Below are 17,002 nucleotides of genomic sequence, written 5' to 3' on the forward strand. Positions count from 1 at the left end.
TCAGGTGCCAGCGAGGTTACCTTTAGCTTCTTAACCCTTTACAGGTGAGAGGATTTTTCCTCTGGCCAGGAGGGATTTTAAAGGGGTTTACCCTTCCCTTTATATTTATGACAAGGTGGATTTTCTAATCTACCTGAAGAGTGACTGAAGGACTACTCATCTGAACTTGGCATCATCTCTGGAATGCTGAGGTATAGCATAAGTTGTAAAAGTATGTACCGAAAACCAAATTGCTGCTCTACAAATACCTGTTATAGGTACTTAAGGCAGAAGCTTAAGGAAGCTGCTCAAGACCTTGTAGTGTGCCCTACTACTTTACCCACAGGGGTTACATTAGCAATTTCATAGCACAGATACATTTAGGAGGAAATCCAGGATCAGATTCTCTGAGTCAAGACAAGAAGGCCTTATACCCTGTCTGCAATTGCCATGAACAGCTGGGAGGATGACCTAAACAATCTAGTTCTGTTCAAATAAAAAGTTACTGCTCTTCTAACATCCACAGTATGAAGTCTCTTTTTCCTTATGAGAATGGGGCTTAGGAAAAAAGTTAAGTATATCACTTGATTGAGGTGGAATTCCAACACTACTTTAGTCAAAAAAATTTGACGCGGATGCAAGTACTTTGTCCTTATAAAAGATTGTGTAGGGAGCATGAGCTACCAACGCTCATAATTCTGCTTCTCTTTCTTGCAGAGGTAATGGCTACCAAAAATGCTACTTTCTTGAATCGATGGAGTTGAGAGCAGATAGCCACCATTTAAAGGGTGGACCCAGCAAACTTTGTTAGCGGTTTCCCCCCTTTTTTTCTAGAGTGGTCAGACTGCCTAAGCATGAAATGCAAGTATCATTGGTACGACTGAGGGCAGAATTGTTTCTGTTTAGGGAATAGAGTGTAAAATCCCAATGTTTTCAATCTTGCCTTCAAGTCTTTTGAGACTGTGAAAGTTTTCATCAGTCTGCTGAGAGAAGAGGGTTGAACCTTCCCAGGGGAAATCCTGAATAGTCTGCTGGACCTCCCATGGAAGACCCGAGTCTTGACCCATGAACATCTGCACATTACTGCAGCTCTGGTTGCTGAATCTTCCTCATCTAATGCATCTTGGGGGGTTGGGGTGGGGGGGAAGAGAGAGAGAGGTCCTACCCACGAGTTTGCCCTCTTCCAAGATGGCCCAGAATGCTTTCCTGGCATCCTCTGGTAACTTGTCGATGAACTTGAGAACACTGCCCTACAGTGAGAAATCATATCTGGCCAGCAAGGCTTGCTGATCAGATATGTGAAATTGCAGGCTAGCGACAGAATATATCTTACCAAAAGGTTGAGTCTTTTTGCGTCTTTATCCTTCAGGGTAGACGATGGCCATCCCTGACATGCTCTTTCATTTACTGTCGAGTCAACCAGAGAACCTGGCAAGGGATGAGTGTAGAAATGTTCACAGCCCTGAGAAGGAGCTCTTGGTAGGCCTGGTAGTCATCCTGAAGAGAGGACAACTCCCGAGACACCCTAACCTCATCAATCAGGTAATGAGGAGGAGGTGTGCAAAGAAGGTTGAACAGGAGCTTTCTGTACCTCCCCAGATAGAAATTGTGGTATGTAATGTTCCTGCTTGCTACTGGCATTGGTACCATGGGTAACCTTGAAATTCCTCATGTGAACTATCCTGACATCTGCTTGGGGATCTGGAGGATAGAGGAACTGGGAAGGATCTGGTGTTGGGGAGGAACCCCAGTTGTTTCAATACGGCCATTGGTAGGACCCCACTCTCTATCAGCCCAAGGATGTGTGTCTCTGGACCACCGCAGGAGCTCTTTTGGATACCAGGAGTGGAATCTTCAAGATGAAGGTGAATGATGCCTTCTATTCTGGGAACGAGGGCCATAGGAACCTACATCAGGCACCAAAGAAGAGCCAGACGGCCAGGGAGGTGTGGTATCATGGAAAGGTGCCATGCCTCTGGAGACACTGATACCAGGGACAACATACTGAGTTTGCATCTGGATAGCACCAGGCAAGGCACCAAGGATTGGACCTTACTGGTAGGTAAGCCAGATGAAGTCTGAAGCTCAATTAGTACAGGATGTGTCTTACATATAGCATGGTAGGTCCTCAAGGAGAATCACGTTGGGGACCACTGTCAATTCTGCAGGGACTTCAAGCCCCAGATAGGACAGAATCATACAACTATAGGACTGGAAGGGACCTCATGAAGTCCTCAAATACAGCCGTCCGCTCTGAGGCAGGACCAAGTAAACCTAGAACATCGCTGACAGGAGTTTTGTCTAACCTGTTCTTAAAAATCTCCAATGACGGGCACTCCCTTTGAAGCCCATTCCAGAGCTTAACTACCCTTATAGTTAGAAAGTTTTTCCTCATATCTACCCTAAATCTCCCTTGCTGCAGATTAAGCCCCTGTTACTACTTGTCCTACCTTCAGTGGACATGGAAAACAATTAATCTCTCTCCTCTTTATAACAGCCCTTAACATATATGAAGACTTATCAGTTCCCCCCAGTTTTCTTTTCTCAAGACTAAACATGCCCAGTTTTTTTAACCTTTCCTCATTGGTCAGTTTTCTAAACCTTTTACCACTTTTGTTGCTCTCCTCTGGACTCTCCAATTTGTTCATATCTGTCCTAAAGGGTGGTGACCAGAATTGGGCACAGCACTCCAGCTCAGGCCTCACCAGTGCTGAGTAGAGTGAGACAGTTACCTCCTGCATCTTACATTTGTGTTAATATACCCCAGATTGATATTGTCCTTTTTTCCAACTGCATCACATTGTTGACTCTGATTCAATTTGTGATCCACTATAACCTCTAGATCCTTTTCTCAGAACAGGTAGAAACCAACACTCTAAATAAAAATTAAGTAAAATAACAAATGAAACTTACTCCAAAATTCTAACTATAGACAAGTACACTAACTACATACAAGAAAACACGAATTTTCTGAAAGGGAAACACCTGCAGAACAAAGCTACATGCTCGGACTACCGGGCACGAGCAGTAAGAAGCAATTGAGGGAGGCTGAGGATGGCTCCGTCCTTTATACCATCATGCAACAGCACGAGACAGCAGAGGGTGCCCGTACTGCCATGACAGGTATCATTAAGGGGGAAATCTCCGGCTCTGGTGCACAGAGCATATACACACCTGAACTGGAATGGTCATGTGCAATCACTCAGAGAAGAACCTTAACTCTTCCCCCACAAACACTATCAGCTGTCATAATCTTTAACCACTTTTCTGAATACAACTCCTTAACCAACTATCCTCTCCCGACATAACAACAACTACTTCAACGAACATCTACAACTATTAGTGTTGGGGAAAATAATTTAGTAAAGGGTGTAGGCCTTGCTGGAGCCCTAGGCATGGTTAAAAGTATGGACCAAGGCTGTGAGCCAAAGTAGGCCTTGTCAGAATAGCAAGGCTAGGTATCAGCTAATCAAGTAAGTACATTCCTAAGAGGATGGTAGAGGAAGACACAGATCCCTCGTGAGATAAGGAGAGAATGACAGGATAATGGATGAGGATTTCAAACTATCAGGTACAAGGCACAAGGATGGTAGCTAACATGTGGAGTGTAATAACAACTTGTTTGTACTAATGTATAAAAGGAAAAAAGTCATAGGAGGGGCAGTTTTGTATTGGCCTAGCAGACAATATTATGTTGATTGAGCCGATACCTTGTCACAGACATACATATGTTAGTGAACCTGTAGCTTGGTATGAGGGGCACTAGTACCGTGCTTTGATGACAATAAACCTGGCCAAGCCTTTGTCACTGAATGGAGCTTGTGGTCTTTCTTTACGAGCAATGTCGAGGTCTGCTGAATCAACGTTAGTTGCAAGCTATACTGGTGCAGCAAACACCGTAGCTTCAGAAATAACACTGCAACACTAGCAGCATAGGGGTGCGTGAAGAAGGGTGGGTGGTTTGAAGAGAGAGGGGCAGAGTTAAAATCAGGCAAACATGTGACATTCATCTCATTAGGCTATTTGATGCTCTTCAGCCTTCCACCAGTAATATTTATAAGAGTATCTTTTTTAACGCAGAGCGAACAGTCCCTTTTCCACCAGCACAAAGATACAATGGGGAGTTTGGTTTGAAATTTAAGTTCTTGGAGGAACCAAAATAGTTAAGTATGTAAGAATGCCCAGCTGACTATCTTCAATATTTCTAACACAGCGGCATTCCCCTCTTGGTCCAAAAACCCAGAAATTTTTAAAAACCAAACAGGTTTATGTACCAGGGATCCCCCAATACAGCATCTGACCCATCCTCTGCCTCAGTTTCCCCTTACTGAACCAACCAATAACTGCACATAAGCTCTCGTTTGTTGAGTAACACCCTTTCTTGGGGTCTGTTTTATTAAAATAATATCACAGCTCAATGTCAACTTAAATTAAAACCAGCCTTTCTCCAACTCTACATTGCCTTAGCCACTTGTTCAATAGTTCTTTTCCAAAACCCAGGTCCTGCTGTCTGGTGCTTCCTAAAGCCACTTCCACTTAAAGGTTCTGCCCTTGTCCCACATGTGCCTGGCACAGAAGGCCTCTTCCCCAGGTCCTCTCTAACCCTCGGTCTCCCGCAGAAGTCTTCCTGCAGGTTTCTCATCCTCTGAGTAGCCTCCATCCTCTGAGAAGCAGTGCTTCTTATTTGAGCATCAGGAGATCACCTGATCCCTAGCCTCAACATCAATCACTTGGGGAGGCAGTTTAAAAGTGGCACAGGTAAGGATGAGCCCCACCCCCCTTAAAGCACTAGGTCATCCAGTAACAGTAAACAAAACAAAAAAATGTCACCTGGCCATCTAGAAAAGTCACTTTTACTTATTAGAAATGGAAAAACTGAGCAGCATCAGCTACTCACTCAAATTATAGAGAATTCATACAAGAGCCTGGCTATTTTCATCTCTCCACCTGATGGCAGAAGGACTTACATCCAATGTCTGTTCTACCATAGACTGACTTCAGAAAAACTAGAAATGTGCCCGTCACCTACAGAAGCAATGGAAAAACCTTAGAATGAGCTGCAAAATGTAACAGGGATATCAGAAAACAGATCTGACAATATGCTGCATATATTTAAGAAATAAAAAACATCCCAAAAGTATCGACTTATACATAAAGAATGAGATAAACAGCAAACTCGTGAAGCTGTTCCCTAGCTGCATAACTACTGTATTTATACGACAAAAAGACAAGTACTACTTGCTACTACATATTACATCGGAAAGAAAGTATGTATTGTTTTTTCACTTGGGAATTAAGTTTCATTTGCATTTGTTTTTCATTTTATAATACTATATTTTTATTGTTTAAAACTAAGCAAATTTACCAGATTCCATTGTCATTTGAAGTAAACCATCAATGGCATTGGAAAGCAGACCTCTACTGGATATTCTTAAGTGACTTAATATAACAGGCACAGATTGGTACTCCAAAAACAAGGCCTTCCCTTCATCTGTCTTCAAGTCCACGCAAAGGGAATCAAATGCCTGAGCCAGATAATCAGCTGAAAGAGACATAAAAATGCAAACAATAACTTTATAATCACAGTTCTAATGACTGATCTATAAAGCTCAGTAGAAATAGCTACTTTGAAACTACTACTTATACAGCTATAAAATTAGAGATTAAATGGATCAAGATATTAAGATTTAAATTGTTAGACCTTTATTTTAATATTTCCTGTATTTCTAATTGACGATTTACTGTGCCTTGGTTTAAAGTAGAGAACAGGGAAGTTGGGGGCAGCCCACATTTTTAAAAAGTATGACTCAAAGATTAAAGTATTTTTCTCAAGAGATGAAGTGAACCCTCTTCTGCACTCAAAGCTTTATAATCCAGGTTACAATTACAAGAAATGCTTATTTCTATACTGCATGAATGATGAATGCAGAAATTCAATTTTATTCTCAATATCATATTATTTCCAATATAACAGTGTAACACTGTTTGCGTTATGGCTTTAAAACACAGAAGCATGTTGCACTGGTTTTGAATTTTGAGTTAGTCTATCTCCCCAGCTTTGTTTCCTCTCCTCCGACAAAAGTTTCTCAGCAAGTGCTACATAAATGCCAATAAATACAAATTGTAATTAGTTTCGTGATCCAACTTAAATTTTTTATACAAATTAAACTATGAAAGGGAAGGACAAGGCTATGATAACTTTAAAGCCTGCTTATGTACAAATCTATTTACTTTTCTTCAGATTTTACATGTATGATATATAAAATATATAAGACATACTACACCAATTTCCTAAAAATACACACGAACGCTGAAGATAAAAATAGTCCGGAAATGACAATTGTGATTTTTTTTTGGCTTATATTGTATTCTATTCCAGCAGTAATTAAATGGACAACCTGAACTTCTCTCATACTTATTAGCGCCCTTATTCAGGATAGTACTTATGCATATGTAACTTAATACACATAAAGTAGTCCATTGACTTCAAATTGCTTGAAGTCAGTCACATGTTTATGTATCTCACTAAATTAAGGTTGTAGATACATTATAGGGTTTTTTCCTTTGAAGCGTGGTATAATCAATAAATCACAGACCCTGCCAACTTGAGACTATGTGTTCCTCTACATTTGGGAGACATCTACTAATGTGCTTAGAGATGAAGGAGAAGAATACTGGATAAAGACAAAGACTGCAACTACTCCATTCCCATTTACTTTCACAAGGATTTGTTTGGAGAAGTTTAATCTTGTAGTTTATATGCTGATTACCACTCTACAGTATATTAAAATATACAGAGACTTGAGACTCAGGGTTAAATAATAAACTCATCCAAGTACCTTAAATAACCACAGTTTCTTTATTTCAGATCTCCCTATTTCAAATTCTGATTTAGGAATTAAAAACACACTACTCAGTTACAGGATGAAATAATTAAATTTAATGGAGCCATTCTATAGTACGAAAAGTTTAGTTATAGTGCCACCTCCTGGATTTACAACATTTTAGAACAGTGGCCAGCAGCGGATCCGGCTCGTAGGCGGAGGAGCGCAAGCAACTCCATGCGGCTCTCGCCTACAGGCACCCTAGCTCGGAGTGCAGAGCTGATGCTCGGTGCGGGGACAATGCGCGGAGTCCCGGGGCCCCCCGCCTAGAAGCCGGACCCGCTGCTGGCCACTTCCAGGGCACAATGCGGTGTCGGAACAGGTAGGCACTAGCTACCTTAGCTGGGCAGCACTGCCGGACTTTTAACATCCCAGTCGGCGGTCCTGACCAGAGCAACCCAGTGCCTTACATGCTGCGACCCAGTACTGGGTCACGACCTAAACTTTGAAAAACACTGCTTTAGAAGAAAAAAGTCATCTTACTGAAGCTCTTGCGTTATGAACAGAAGAAAATCAGTGCTTTACTTTCAGTGGGAGATCAAAATTCTTATGCAGTAATTTGATGAATGTGCTTTTTATTATTGAAGATCATACTTAACCATGGCATATAAAGTAACAGTAAAAAGCAATGATGAAAAGTTAAAAGTGTTACCATTGTAAGTATTGGGTTTTAGCTGTTTAGCTTGGTTAATGAGTATTGGTAATGGCTATTTTTCATTTTGGGGGTTGTTTGTTTATTACTATCAGGAAGGACTTCTAACTAATGTGATTCTCATTTTAAGAATATATTTTACATTAGTCTATTGGTTAGAATAACATTCTCCCAATTATTAGAACCTGTATCTGTTTTAAAAACTTCAAAAACCCAACCTAAGACACACTTTTATCAGGAATTTTAGTTTTAATAAGACAAATATAGCACAAGCAGTGACAGTGTAAACTTCCACATAATGTCACACTAATGTGCTTCCTACCTAGTCTGGAGAGCCCACATCTGTAAGTACGAAAGCACAGTTCAGTCTCCAGAGTTATTTAATCCTTAGCCTCCCTGGTTAGGCTGCCAATGATAAAAGCAGTAGTAGTCTTGTGATGTGGACATCTATCTGCCCACTGGGAACTGGCCTGAAATCACTCACATATTTCATGGAAGCCTCTGAATAGCCACCCAATAGATCTCAGAGGGTAGATGGTGAACAAAAGTTGACATTGGGGATGGATTTACACTGGCAGCCGAAAGGTGCAATTCTCTATAGTGCATTACCAGTTCTCCAAAATACATAGTCCCCTGTCCCTCTATTCTCCACAGAAGATGTTCTAAAATTTGAAAACATTCTACAAAACAAAGAATGGGTTTTATTTGTAAAAAAATCACATTTAAAATCAGGAGTCAAAGATTAGGTGGTAGTACTCTCTCAAGCTCTATCGACTAATCATCTTCTCAAGATGCTCAGATAATGATGAACACCACCTCAACACACAGATGGAATAGAACAAGGATAAAATGAATCAATTAGCAATTTAACAGTAAATTAATTTAGCCCAATGGTGAAAACCTGCAAGGGATGGCAAAAGCAGAAACATGGTATACCCTCCATCTAGGGATAAATGCCCCCCTAGGGGAGTTCAAATCCACTGAATTGGGCATCTCAGATTCAAGTGCTCTGTCTCTCTCTCTGGCCCCAATAATGGATACACTGGGAGGATCAGGTCTCCTCGTGTGGGAGGGCAGGAGGAAGGAAGGTGTATTAATGTAGAGGGAATATATGGGCCAAAAGTGTTAACATAACCCAGTTATTGTCCAACACTAAACAATCAGTGTTAAACAAGCTTTGGGGCTTAGTGTACAGAGATCTCAACTTGCTTAGTACCATGGCAAACACATCATTAAAAATCCCTTTAACATTTTATTAAAGATACAGAAAAGGAAGGAAAAACAATTAAAGCATTTTAGATGTAAAATATAAAATAAGGTTTTCTTTATAACATCCCTTGTTCCCTTTAGCTGAAGAGAATTTTTAGGAGGAAAAATCCTCATTTGACAATCTCTTAGATGGTAATAACTGTCTTTTTTGTGGAAAAGAAAGTATGTTAGTTGAGATGGGCTAGAGCGGTTGTTGTTGCTGTCATAGCGAAAGACGACAAAAGAAGCCACATGCAAAAAGTGGGGAGAAAAGAACAGCAGAGATTGAAATTCAGCTTCTGTCTCTGATGTTGACTCTCACTTGCAACCTCACTGTTGCAAAAACACAGGCACAGCACACAGTCTTATTAGCCACTCCGAGACCAACTTAAACCAACATTGGGGTGTTTAGGGCATTGCTTTTAGCTACATCTTTCTGGTCAAAGGCTTACAGAGCTGTAGTAATGAATACAGCCTTGGCTGGCTAAACCAGACTCTTAGTAGAGAGAACGAAAAAGCAGACGGATAAGAAAGATAAGAAATAAGGTAGGGAAGGAAAAGGATGCATGGGGAATGGGGAGGTCACAAAGTCTCACATCCCATGGTGTTTGGGATTCAGCTAGAGCCAGTAGAAGTGGTGATGCCATCTGGGTCCTGCTCTCTGGCCCAGTCTGGTCAGGACATCTCTCAGGATTAGGACAAAGAAGGTCTGGGGTCCCAGGAAACGGTGTGGGTGGCAGTCATGATGGTGAAGCTCCCTCTGATAGCCTATTTTTCTCCTGAAGTCTTTCTTTAAGGACCATACTAAGGTGGGTTGAACAGGGTAAATTTGTAGGCCCAGTTATCACAACCTGGGGTGTGTGTTCTGGCCAGGGATAGATCATCCTTTCCTTGGCTGTTGCGAGGACTATGTTGATCCCGGACTGGAGTCTCCCTTCCATGAGCAGCAGCTTCTTCTTCCTGGTCATAGAGGGCATTGTGGTGCTCCAGAGCAGCTACAGGAAGGTAGCAACCACTCTTAATACTTCCTCCTAATGATACATGCCTGACAACTCCTCTGGTTTCCCCCGTCCCAGTTAGAGGAAAAGGACTTTGGCAATGGCTCCTCCTCCTGCTCTCTTTCAAGCGAGGTGCTGCTCCCCCTGATAACGAGGCAGCCGTTTGAAAGAACAGTTACTTAACTATAGGAATTGGTTCTTCAAACTATGTGGTCTACAGAGATTCCACTCTTAGCACTCATGCAACTCATGACCACGAGATTGCATTCTTGCTGGCTACGAGTGTTCGTTGGAGCTGTGCCCTAAGTTGCCAGAGCTCTAGTGGAATAAGCTCTCCTGTGGCTAGGTAGATCTCTTCTAGCTAACTCATAAATTCTTGTGCAGTCAGAAACCCACTTGGATAACCTCTGAGTGGATACAGGTTGGCTCCTGACCTTGTAAACAAAAGTCATGAATAGCCTAGGTATGCTCCTGGATGATTTTGTTCTATCTAAATAAACTGAATTCTGACACCACCTTAGGCAGGAATTTAGGGGAAAGTCTAAGGGTAACCCCGTACTTCTGAAATGCTTATAGAGGGTACCAGACATGAGGGCCATGAATCTCTTCTACTCTCCTAGCTGACAAAATGGGCCACCAGAAAAGGAATTTTCATGGACAGGTGGCAAAGGGAACAAGCTGTTAAGGTCTTAAAAGGGGGACCTATCAACACTGCTTATACTATACTTAGGTTCCAAGAGGGAGGAGGGCTTCTGAACTGGAAGAAAAAATGAGACCCTTCAGGAAATTTATTACTGTTCGGTGGGAATAGGAGTTTAATTCACATATTGCTGCCAGATGGACTCTTATGTTGATGGAAAAACCAGATTGCTTCAGGGCTAGCAAAAAGCCCAGTACTGATTAAATTGGTACTATCAGGGAGAAATTGGGTGCTGAGATATAAAAGCTCTTCCATTTTGCTCTATAAGTTAGTCTGATTGAAGGTTCCCTTCTCCAGAGTAGAACGTTCTGAACCTCTGCGGAGGTCATCCAGCCCACATACACGCTGTCAAGTGTAAAGATTTTGGATCAGACAGAGGAGCTGACCACTGTTTTGAGAGACTGTATCAGGCAGAATGGGTAAGATAGCTATGCTGGTAGGTTTACAAGATCTGAATACCAGAACTGCCATGCCCATGCTGGGGCTACCATGCTCATGTGCCCGACATTTTGCTTCAGTTTCCTCAGGACGCTATAAGGAACAATAGAAACATGTACATCAAACACACTGTCCAAAGGATGAGGAAGATATCTATTAGAGAGGTGAGCTTGTGAACCTCCTGGAGCAGAAAGTCCGGTACTTGTAGTAGTTTGCTGTAAGCAGGTCTAAATTTGGGAACCCCCATTTGAAGAAAATGTTCTATACGAATGTATGTTTGAGACACCACTTGTAGTTTTTAAAAGGCTCTCCTGAAATTATTTCTCAGGATGTTCTGAAGACCAGGAAGGTGTAGGACTATTGGTGTGACATGTAGAATGCACCACTCCTATAGATGTATGGCCTTCTGACACAGTAGTGATGACCTTACTTCTCCCCTTGCCTATTGATATAGTGCATTGCTGTGGTGTAGTTTGTCAGCACCTGAACTAGTGTTCCCAAAGAGTAGACAGAAAGCTTACATGCCAGGTGGATGGCTCTGAGCTCTAAAATGTGTGTGTGCGCGCGCGCGTGGACCATCATACCCAAAGAGTCAAATGATTCAGAAGAGCTCTTTACCCAAGTAGGGGCATCTGTTATCACAATCTTTACAGGCAGGGGTATGGAAAAGGGAACTCTAACTCTGCTGCACACCTAAAGTGGTCTGTACACAAGTTTAACAAGGAGAGGACTTTTTGCAGGTCTGCTATCATCATGGATTCACAGAAATGTAGTGCTGGAGAGGTCATCTAGTCTAACCCCCTATGCTGAGTCATGACCTAGACCATTCTTGACAGGTGTTTATCTAACCTGATCTTAAACACCTCCAGTGATGAGGATTCCACAAATTTCCCTGGTAACTTAGTCCAGTACTTAACTATCCCTATAGTTAGAAAGCTTTTACTAGTATCCAACCTAAATCTCCTTTAATGCAGATTAAGTGCATTATTTCTTGCCCTACTTTCAGTGGACATGGAGACCAACTGATTACCATCTTCTTTATAACAGTCCTTAACATATCTGCAGACTTATCAGCTCCCACTCAGTCTTCTTTTCACAAGACTAAACATGCCCATTTTGTATTTGTGCATTTGATTTTTCCTTATACTTGACTTTACTGTTGATTTCAGACCAATACTCCAATTTCTAAAGGTAATTTTAAATTTCTAATCCTGTGCTCCAAAGTGCTTACCACCTCTTCCAGCATGGTGTTATTCACATATTTTATAAGCTCCACTTCATTATCCCAGTTATTAATGGAAATTCTGACTAGTGCCGGACCCAGGAGAGATCCCTGCAAAACTCCACTGATATGTCCTCCCAGTTTGATAGCAAATCATTGATAGCTACTCTGAATAGTCTTTCAATCAGTTGTGCACCAACCTTACAGTAATTACAGCTAGACCACATTTCTCTAGTTTGCTTATAAGAATGTCATGTGGAATTGTGTCAAAAGTCTTACTAAAATCAGGTCCACTGCTTCCCTCATCCACTAGGCCAGATACATGCACTGTCTGCTGGGTCGATACACTGATCTCCATCATCCTTGCATGGATCAAAGGTGAAGTCTCTCATATTGTGCGATAAACACACATGACAACGTGTCCTAGAAGTCTGAGACACGTTCTTGGGTGGGCCTGAAGAGGTCCAGTATTACCTGAAACTTTCTCTGCGGAAAGCTCGAGCTGTTTTGGAGTCTGAACACTATTCCTAATAACTCTATTTTCTGCTTCGAAATCAGTGTGGATTTTGTCTCTGTTGACCTTGAGACCTAGCGAGATGAAGAGTTTCAGGATTGTCTGTACTGGGTTGGTCACCTGTTGTGGTGATCTTCCTCACATTAGCCAGACATCAAAGGTAACAATATACATGGATTCCTTTTGTTTTTAGGTGAGTTTCCACAACCAACAGTTACTTGGGTGAAAACCTCTGGAGCTGTACAAAAGCCAAAGAGCTGAGACTCTGCACCAGTAGTGTGACGTTCCTACCAGGTATCTCAGGTATTTCCAGTGGAGATGTGAAAATAGACATCTTGTGGGTCAACAGCCATAAACCAGTCCACAGGATCTAATGAAGGGATTAAAGAATCTAGGGTTATCATTCTGAACTTAAAACAATGGATGGAAGTGTTGAGACATCAAACATCAAGGAGGGGTCTCCAGCCCCCTTTCTTCTTTGGGATTAAGAAGTGGGAGCAAAAGCCCTGGTGCCTGAACTCCAAGGACACATGTAGGAGCAATAGAAGTTGTAAGAGGGACTCCACCTCCTGCTTCAGCTGTCTCTCATGAGAAGGGTCTCTGAAAAGGGATTGGAAATGGGAGAGAGGACTGAAAGGCAAACCTGACACCAAACCAGGCATGCTGCAGCAACTCAGCTGCAATGACTCATTCCTCCAACAGAGCCTGCAGTGACTCAGTCCTCAAGCATGCTGCAGTAGCCTATCCCTGAGCAGGGCTTGGGTCAGATGACCCCCAGGCACAGGTATTTCACTGACCCCACCAGAGCTGCAAGTTAGTAGTATTATTGCACAGACCTGGCCACAAAACCTCCTGCTGCCTCACAGCATAGCAGACTCCCTAAGCTTCCAGCCTGCCCTTGATCCAGTTCCTGTCCCAACCTTGCCATAGCCTTGTCCATGCCCTACTCTGGCTTTACTCCAGTTCTGTTACTAACCTGCTCCAGCCCCACATCCACCTCATGACCCCTGGACTCACAACCAGACTTCAATCCTTGGGCTGCATCTGGACTCCAACTACAATAATGATTTGGCTTGTCTATGGACTCTGATCCATAGCCTGTCCCTAGACCCCGGTTTTACCATTGCCCTTGACCTGGCATCCAACCTCGACCACCTGTCTTAACCGCCAGTCTTGACTGCCTGGAACTAGCGCCTGATAGGGACTGAAAGTGAATGGGATACCCATTGGTCACAATCTCAAGACCCCTCCTGACTGAGGTAATGCCAAAGGTGTTTGGGGGCAGGGGGGGAAAGACTAGAGCACAAAAGATCCTGTAGAAGTCAAAGCGGACTACTGACATTGGTGTCAAACCTGCTGCCCATTTGAAACCCCTTACTATAGGCAGCCAAGGTCAAAAGAGGGTCACCTCTGGTGAAGTCTCTGACTCTTCTTCAGTGGCTCAGAAGATCTTGCTGGATGACCATAGGCTTGTGTCAAGTAGTGCTGCCTGAAACAGGTTTGGTATCATGGCTGCTTACCTTTATGAGTTGGGACACAAAATCCCAAGCAGCACAGGATAGTTCTGGAATCTTTTAAAGTATGGATGGCTTCATCAGTCTGCCTACTGAAGAAGTTGATTCCCTGAAAATGGGAGTCCTAAATTGTCACCTTGTCTTCCTAGAGATATTGAATGACTGGGAAGCCATGGCAACATTCTCATGGGTAGTGCAGAGGCCACTGTTTGCACCAATCAGACATGTTCAACAGTCTGTAGTGCTGTCCAAGATGTCAGTTGGCCCTCTGACATAAGATTTAAGCTCTGCTTGGTGCTCCTATCAACAAAATTAGTTTTGTCCTATTTTAAGAAATCCTACCTTGAGAGCAAAAAGAAAAGGAGTACTTGTGGCACCTTAGAGACTAACCAATTTATTTGAGCATAAGCTTTCATGAGCTACAGCTCACTTCATTGGATGCATACTGTGGAAAGTGTAGAAGATATTTTATACACACAAAGCATGAAAAAATACCTCCCCCTACCCCACTCTCCTACACTTTGCTTCTCTACAAAAGAAAAAGGACACTAAACTTTCTAAACTACTACATGCCACAAGGGGCCACAGCAATGGTTCCCTCAACCCACCCAGCAATATTGTTAACCTATCCAACTATACTCTTAGCCCAGCAGAAGCAGCTGTCCTATCTCGGGGCCTCTCCTTCTGCCCCTCGACCCCCACGAACATGATACAGTTCTGTGGTGACCTAGAATCCTATTTTCGACGTCTCCGACTCAAGGAATATTTCCAACATACCTCTGAACAACATACTAATCCACAGAGACCTCCCTACCAACACTACAAAAACAAGGATTCTAGGTGGACTCCTCCTGAAGGTCGAGACAGCAGACTGGACTGCTACATAGAGTGCTTCCACCGACGTGCATGGGCTGAAATTGTGGAAAAGCAGAATCACTTGCCCCATAACCTCAGCCGTGCAGAACACAATGCCATCCACAGCCTCAGAAACAACTCTGACATCATGATCAAAAAGGCTGACAAAGGAGGTGCTGTTGTCATCATGAATAGGTCGGAATATGAACAAGAGGCTGCTCGGCAGCTCTCCAACACCACTTTCTACAAGCCATTACCCTCTGATCCCACTGAGAGTTACCCAAAGAAACTACAGCATTTGCTCAGGAAACTCCCTGAAAAAGCACAAGATCAAATCCGCACAGACACACCCCTGGAACCCCGACCTGGGATATTCTATCTACTACCCAAGATCCATAAACCTGGAAATCCTGGGCGCCCTATCATCTCAGGCATTGGCACCCTGACAGCAGGACTGTCTGGCTATGTAGACTCCCTCCTCAGGCCCTATGCTACCAGCACTCCCAGCTACCTTCGAGACACCACTGACTTCCTGAGGAAACTACAATCCATCGGTGATCTTCCTGATAACACCATCCTGGCCACTATGGAAGTACAAGCCCTCTACACCAACATTCCACACAAAGATGGACTACAAGCCGTCAAGAACACTATCCCCTATAATGTCACGGCTAACCTGGTGGCTGAACTTTGTGACTTTGTCCTTACCCATAACTATTTTACATTTGGGGACAATGTATACCTTCAAATCAGCGGCACTGCCATGCGGGTATGTATGCCACAGTATGCCAACATTTTTATGGCTGACTTAGAACAACGCTTCCTCAGCTCTCGTCCCCTAACGCCCCTACTCTACTTGTGCTATATTGATGACATCTTCATCATCTGGACCCATGGAAAAGAAGCCCTTAAGGAATTCCACCATGATTTCAACAATTTCCATCCCACCATCAACCTCAGCCTGGTCCAGTCCACACAAGAGATCCACTTCCTGGACACTACAGTGCTAATAAACAATGGTCACATAAACACCACCCTATACTGGAAACCAACGGACCGCTATTCCTACCTACATGCCTCCAGCTTTCACCCTGACCACACCACACGATCCATTGTCTACAGCCATGCTCTGCGATACAACCGCATTTGCTCCAACCCCTCAGACAGAGACAAACACCTACAAGATCTCTATCAAGCATTCTTACAACTACAATACCCACCTGCGGAAGTGAAGAAACAGATTGATAGAGCCAGAAGAGTACCCAGAAGTCACCTACTACAGGACAGGCCTAACAAAGAAAATAACAGAACGCCACTAGCCGTCACCTTCAGCCCCCAACTAAAACCCCTCCAACGCATTATTAAGGATCTACAACCTATCCTGAAGGATGACCCAACACTCTCACAAATCTTGGGAGACAGGCTAGTCCTTGCCTATAGACAGCCCCCCAACCTGAAGCAAATACTCACCAGCAACCACATATCACACAACAGAACCACTAACCCAGGAACCTATCCTTGCAACAAAGCCCGTTGCCAACTGTGCCCTCATATCTATTCAGGGGACACCATCACAGGGCCTAATAACATCAGCCACACTATCAGAGGCTTGTTCACCTGCACATCCACCAATGTGATATATGCCATCATGTGCCAGCAATGCCCCTGTGCCATGTACATTGGTCAAACTGGACAGTCTCTACGTAAAAGAATAAATGGACACAAATCAGATGTCAAGAATTATAACATTCATAAACCAGTCGGAGAACACTTCAATCTCTCTGGTCACGTGATTACATATATGAAAGTTGCGATATTACAACAAAAAAACTTCAAATCCAGACTCCAGCGAGAGACTGCTGAATTGGAATTCATTTGCAAATTGGATACAATTAACTTAGGCTTGAATAGAGACTGGGAGTAGCTAAGTCATTATGCAAGGTAACCTATTTCCCCTTGTTTTTTCCTACCCCCTCCTCTCCCTCCTCAGACGTTCTT

At 43.0% G+C, this 17,002-nt stretch overlaps 1 protein-coding gene across 1 annotated transcript in view; it reads right to left on the reverse strand.

The window, feature by feature from the left end:
* CCDC138 (coiled-coil domain containing 138) overlaps positions 1 to 17,002 on the reverse strand; it is a gene marked incomplete at its 5' end in the record, with an annotated part of 73,174 nt that overhangs the window by 20,585 nt on the left and 35,587 nt on the right. Inside the window, 1 exon segment of the mRNA XM_084616777.1 lies at positions 5,345 to 5,521. Within this exon segment, the coding sequence (XP_084472903.1) occupies positions 5,345 to 5,521 (177 nt within the window).

This window comes from Lepidochelys olivacea, assembly GCF_965140295.1.
Source record: "Lepidochelys olivacea isolate rLepOli2 genome assembly, chromosome: 1".
NCBI classification, from domain to species: Eukaryota; Metazoa; Chordata; order Testudines; family Cheloniidae; genus Lepidochelys; species Lepidochelys olivacea.